Genomic DNA, 6,401 nt, shown 5'->3' with positions numbered 1-6,401 from the left:
AATTTTCAGCTTCATATTATTCTGAAATGGACCGATCTGCACAATCACTACTTTGACTCAAGTACAGGATCTGAGTACTTCTCCCTCCTCTGTCTGTCCTCTCAGATCTGATTGGTTGCTGAAGAGGTTCTGTAACACACGGCGGCTGTCGGAGCTTCTGTGGATCAACAAGAACAACGACCAGCCTTAAAACGATCCGACCAATCGCGTCGCATCAGCTTCAGCAGCGAGTTCAACTTTAATCATGCATGTACCATAAATATTTGAAGCTCATCAACGGAGTGTGTCGGATACTTTCAGGCTATATCTGCTGCTGCTTTAAATCCAGCTGCAGGTCGTTAACATGCATCTGTTACAGAGACAGGAGGCCGGCGCCCTTTGGACAACATACTAATTGCAATAATTCTTCTTCCTCTTTCATCAGGTAATTACAGTTTGGGGCCCTATTCTGCTGTTTGGGATGTCCCCTTTCCTGTAGTGTGTTCTATAGGTTTTAGTGCATGTCAATGGTCTGCAAAGGCTAACATCTCTGTGTTCCCTCCAGAGAACACACTCTGAAGTTATCAGTTAGCGGCTCTCTGATTACTCTTTTAAACGGCTTTATTAATAGTTTTTTTCTGAACCATGACCACTGACACTGAAGACTACAACTCCCATGATGCCACGCTGCTTCACAAGCACACCAAACTCCAGCTTACACTGTTGTTTTCATACGAAGTCCATTAGTTGTTTAAATAGAGATTCATACAAACAAACAATCTGCCACATGTATTGATGTGATTCTGTGAGTGTGATGTTTACAGGGAAATGATTGGCTGCCTTTTTGTGTTCATGGACCATCACATCCCCACATTTCTGCTTACTTGCTGATCATGTTCAGAAGCTCTCTGGCGCTCTCCATAATCCATAAATTAAATGTTGTTCCGGTGGCTTTATTATTATTAGTATTATCATTATAAATCTGTGTTGGCGTGCTACGTTACATCAATGTTCTCATGTTTTATTACTGTTTCTCATTCAAATCCAGCAAGAAAATAGACTCACACGAGGAAAGCTGCCTGAAGTAACGGCCTACACACATCAACAAGAGGACAAACGGGAGTGTGTGTGTGTGTGTGTGTGTGTGTGTGTGTGTGTGTGTGTGTGTGTGTGTGTGTGTGTGTGTGTCCTGTATATTTATTGAATGCCAAGGACTCAGTAGACTCGCTGCCATGATGGATGAGAGAGAGTGTGTGTGGATGTGGATGTATGAGCGTGTGTGTTTATGTCTGTATGTGATTGTGTGTGTGTGATTGTGTGTGTGTGATTGTGTGTGTGTGTGATTGTGTGTGTGTGTGTGTGTGTGTGTGTGTGTGTGTGTGTGTGTGTGTGTGTGAGGGTCACTTGTACACAATTTATTATATAGAGGAGGTGAAGTGTGTGTGGAGGACGCTGGGTAGAAGTGTGTGTTTATAGACAGTGTCAGCCTCTCAACCAAAGTGTACACAACGAAAACACAACTTGGAACATCCACAGCGTCAGTGCTGATGGTATAAAACCTTTTATACGTGTACATCTAAATAAATACTACAATTTAGAGGCCTATATTTTACCATTGCTGTAAAATAAACGGACAACATTTAGTAGATCAAAGCCGCAAAGAGATCCATTTGATCTGATGAATCAAAAAGCTGTGAATCAGTGTAATGTATCACATCTGTATGCTAATTATATATATATATTGTTTGAGTTTTATATTTTACACAGAGCTTAATAGAGATTCTCCTCAGCCAATCAGAGGCCAGCGTGCCACAGACTGACTACCTGTGCTTTCAAATCTAAATGCACCGTAACCACTGCAGACGAAAGACAGATCGCCTTAATCAGCCGCCGGTTAACACACACACACACACACACACACACACCACACACACACACACACACACACCCCACACACAACACACACACACACACACACACACACACACACACACACACACACACACCACACACACACCACACACACACACACACACACACACAGACCTGGGAGATCTCCAGGTGAGCAAACACAACTGATTTCTACAAATAAACAGCGGAGATGCAGCTCGGACCGGCTGATTGGACAGATCTGACCACAGCACCGAGACACAGACGCTACCAGATGTGGGGAGTTATGGCTCTTGGGTAAACATTTACTTTGGGGGGGGGGGGGGGGGGGGGGGTCATCTGGACGTCGTTTCGTCCCGTCAAACATCTGCAGACACACTGACCCACTTCGGTTTCAAACAGAGGTGGAACAAGTTCTCTGTTACCAGTACAAGTCCTGGGTTTTTCTCAAATGCTTTTTTCACTTGAGTAACATTTTGACTGCAGGATATTAACTTGTAAGAGTATTCCTACATTCTGGTACTTCTACTTTTACTAAAGTACAAGCTACTTTTAGAATTTCTGAAACAGTATGGAGCTCAAATGCTTTTTCTGCGGGTTTACCAGAAGGTGGATACCTTTTTATTTCCTGCTTTTTTACACACATGCTCTCCGGTACAGGTTAGCTCTGAGTGTTAGCGATGCTTGCTAATGTAAACACCGACCATATTACTTCCGAAACACGTTGCGCATTGTTTCTGATAGCAACTTTCTGATAGGGCCATGGGTGTAAAGCCCGCCCACATTTCAGATATTACGTCATATCAGACGCAAATCTGGATCAGCTCCGTTGTTCCCCCGTTTAGAGATGTGGGTACGGAGGAAAAGAGAGAGGGTTTTGTTTTCTGACACTTTGTGAGTCTCCTGACACCGGGGACACACCGGGGACACACCGGGGACACACCGGGGACACACCGGGGACACACCCGGGACACACCGGGGACACACCGGGGACACACCCGGGACACACCGGGGACACACCGGGGGGACACCGGGGACACACCGGGGACACACCGGGACACACCGGGGATACACCGGGGGCACACCCGGGGACACACCGGGACACACCGGGGACACACCGGGGACACACCGGGGACACACCCGGGGACACACCGGGGACACACCGGGGACACACCGGGGACACACCGGGGACACACCGGGGACACACCGGGGACACATATTTATGTATAGAAGACATGAAAAAGTGCATTTTGCATGATGATGGTCCCCTTTAAGGCGTTTAAAGAGAGACCACGTTTCTTACCCCGGGAGTTGTGGATCTTCACCAGCACCTCTGCGGGCTCCAGCAGATCTCGGGTCAGGTACATCCGCCCCGAGTCTCGCTCGATCTGCACCGGAGAGTCGGCCTCGGAGAGCAGCTGGAACCAGCGCTGCTGGAACCTCTGATCCGGCACGGTGAACAGCAGGTCCCCGAGCGCCGCCTGCTGCGGGACCGACACGCTGAGCGCCACATCCGCCCTGACAGCTCGGGGTTTCCGGGGTTTTCCGGAGTGCTGCACGTTGACGTGAAGAAACACCGGATCCCCGATCAGCGCCACGGATCCTCCGTCACGAACGCACAGACGCAGAGTCGCCTGCAAACCAGAGGAGAGGAGGACTCTGAAGCGGTTTCCATCAAGGATAATACGATACCATACGATAATACTTTAATGATCAAGACTGAAATGCTCCTTGCTTCACAGCAGCTCCATGTGTAACATCAACAGACAAATATCAAGACACATGAAAAACAAACAACAAACATGTAACATAACAGCAGGATCAGTGAGAGCTGCTCAGAGAGCCTTCAGCGTGATCTGATCTGTAGCTCTGTGTTCACTGAGAGGACCGACTGGAGCACAAAGGATGCTTCAGTCTGACTATTGAATCTCCATCAGATGGTAGCAGTTCAGAGTCTCTGTCAGAGCATGCTTTGGGTCCCAGATGATGTTGGTCAGCCTCTCAGGTCATTATGGTCTGTGAGTCAGGAAGTCTCAGTTCATCCTCCTCTTCTGTTGCTCCTCTCTGATCATTTCACAGGTTAGTTGAAAGCAATAATATGAAGTTGGACCGAATAACCTTTTTTATTTAGACTTAATATTATTGCTTTCAAATAACCTGATGTGAAATGTGTTGATGTAATACATTTCATTAAAGTCCGTTTTTTCAGAGCACGCTCCTTTTCACTAACCCTTCACTTGTTTCTATATATTGTCCGAAACCTTATTTTGTGCATTTAAATCTATTACAAACTGTAAGTTAAATTATGATGCAAATATAGATAAATATATGAATACAGCGGAGGAGAGGAGGACGTTCTGAATGGATCTTCTTCTTTAAATCCTTATTACATTTTGTATATGAAATATCTTGGTTTCTTTTTTTCTGAGGTCACATTAAACACATCTTATTGTTATTTATTTTCTCTTGTTTCCATTTGCATTGCATTTGATTTTGAGGTAATCCATGAGAAATGGAAAGTAATCAGGTTTACATTTTGATACTCAGATGAGGTTACTGATGACATTAGTTAAAGGGTCTCCTCTCACCTGTCGGACCCCCAGCAGGGACCGGACCAGCCTCACCTGGCCGGTCTGCGGAGCCAAGTGCAGCAGGTGAGACTCCGGTGACGCGTAAAAAGTGACGCGTCCGTTCCTCTCCGCGTCTCCGTCCTTCGCGTCAAAGCGCGCCAGTTCGGTTCCGAGCGGCGTGAGGGCGTGCACCTCCACCGTCCGGTTCCCGCCGATGAACCGGGGGATGTTGTCGTTCCTGTCCGACACCTCCACCTGCACGGCGGCGGCCCCGCGCGGCAGCTGCACCGTCAGCTCGTACATGGCGATGAACTCCCGGTCCAGCGCTTTGGCGGAGACCAAACCCAGACGGTGGTCCCGGTGATGCACGAGCCTGAAATCCGACGCGTAATCCCCCGTCAGAGTGGCGTTCAGGTGGGATCCCCCCGGCAGCAGAACCCCGGACACTGGCGTCCCAACCGGGGAGTTCTCGGCGATGTGTCCGAAGTAGCGCGCGGACACTGGGAGCAGCAGCAGCAGCAGCAGCAGCAGGTGGAGCAGAACCGGTCCGGTGAGGGTCATGTTTCCATCAAACCCGGTTCCGGTGGAGAAGACAGCAAAGTGTCCGCCACAGCCTCAGGAGCGGAGTCTTATAAAGATCCAAAAACGTGTTGAAAACAAAGTTCCCTGATGCTGATCCACGGACAGTCTCAGTCCATCAGTGCGCACACATCAGGAACATAATAAATATCCCTCTCCAGGTAATTAATGGCTCAATCAGAAACACTTTTACGCACAAGAAAATCCTTCCGTTCTCCTCCGTGGGGTCGCCGGCAGAAACACAGAAAGTGGAAGAGGTGAAATATAAGAAATGAAAATATGTCCCACTCTGATGGTGCTGCTCCGGAGAGACGGATCAGACTGACGGGCTCTCAGACTCCAGCAACTCCATGTGGCTCTGCAGGCCCCGCCCACCCCGGAGGAAGGACCAATCACGTAGCAGGGATGGATTTGAGTGGCAGGCCCCCGCGCAGGTCCCGCCCCCTGACATGCTGAGTCAGACAGTGTGTATTTATCTGAATTAATCACACAGGTAGAGATGCAGCTCGTCAGGAATGTGAGATTATTTTCTGCAGAACCTTCCAAAAGGTTATATATATACAGGTCTGCTGTTATGTGAAGATCTTTGGTTTATATGACTCTTTTTAAATGTACTATTTGCTTTGATAAAATGCCGCCTCCTCTTTGGGGTTTTAGGACTCATTCCTCGCTATACCAGCTAACTTGAGGAATGATGCTTCAGTCATCAGCCACGTTTGCATGCAGCCTTATATTCAGATTATAATTAGTTTAAAAGCCCTAACAAAATTAAAACACTCCATAATTTGTACTTGTTACTTCCAAAATGATGATTAATTTGATTTAATTTACTTTTTTTTTTTTTTTTCCTTTTTCTTACATTTACATTTTAAATAAACGTATTTGTTCTTTTAGATATTTCTTCTTCTTGCTCTTTAACATGTTAGTTCTTTCTTTCTCTAAAGGCACTCCTTGGACTCCATACCTCTGCTCTTTCAAGACTAAGCTTGTAGTTTGTATTTAATGAAAGTGTTGTTGATTCTTGTCCTCACGGTGAGGTTGTGACGGCTTTTTTCCAGCTGCCCCCCCCCCCCTGAATGTTCCCTGATGGAGGACTGTGAGCAGCGTGACCGATTGATTGGACGCTGCAGCCAAACCGACCTGCAGAGGATTAATTTCGAAAGCAGGAAAAATATCAAGTTGATTTCTGGAACCACGGTCACAAAGATCTCGACTGATTGGGAACAAACTCTGCGTGAAATGGATCTGCTTCCTGTCAACGAGCACACTCTGGGTCTGCAAGAGAAAAGGGGTGCAGGAATGAGTCCTAAAACCTGACATGCCTAAGCATTTCAACACTTCCTGTCCCCTGGTCTGGAAGTCAATGGTTTACTAAATGTGTTT

At 47.1% G+C, this 6,401-nt stretch overlaps 1 protein-coding gene across 1 annotated transcript in view; it reads right to left on the bottom strand.

The window, feature by feature from the left end:
* si:dkey-22o22.2 (neural-cadherin) overlaps positions 1–4,757 on the bottom strand; it is a 130,077-nt gene extending 125,320 nt beyond the window's left edge. Inside the window, 2 exon segments of the mRNA XM_034148108.1 lie at positions 3,173–3,503; positions 4,458–4,757. Of these exon segments, the coding sequence (XP_034003999.1) occupies positions 3,173–3,503; positions 4,458–4,742 (616 nt within the window). The 5' untranslated portion in view covers positions 4,743–4,757.
* Positions 4,758–6,401: the final 1,644 nt, after the last annotated feature.

This window comes from Trematomus bernacchii, unplaced genomic scaffold (assembly GCF_902827165.1).
Source record: "Trematomus bernacchii unplaced genomic scaffold, fTreBer1.1, whole genome shotgun sequence".
Lineage (NCBI taxonomy): Eukaryota > Metazoa > Chordata > Actinopteri > Perciformes > Nototheniidae > Trematomus > Trematomus bernacchii.
The sequence above is the reverse complement of the archived record's forward strand: the minus strand, read 5'-3'. Positions and strand labels throughout refer to the sequence as shown.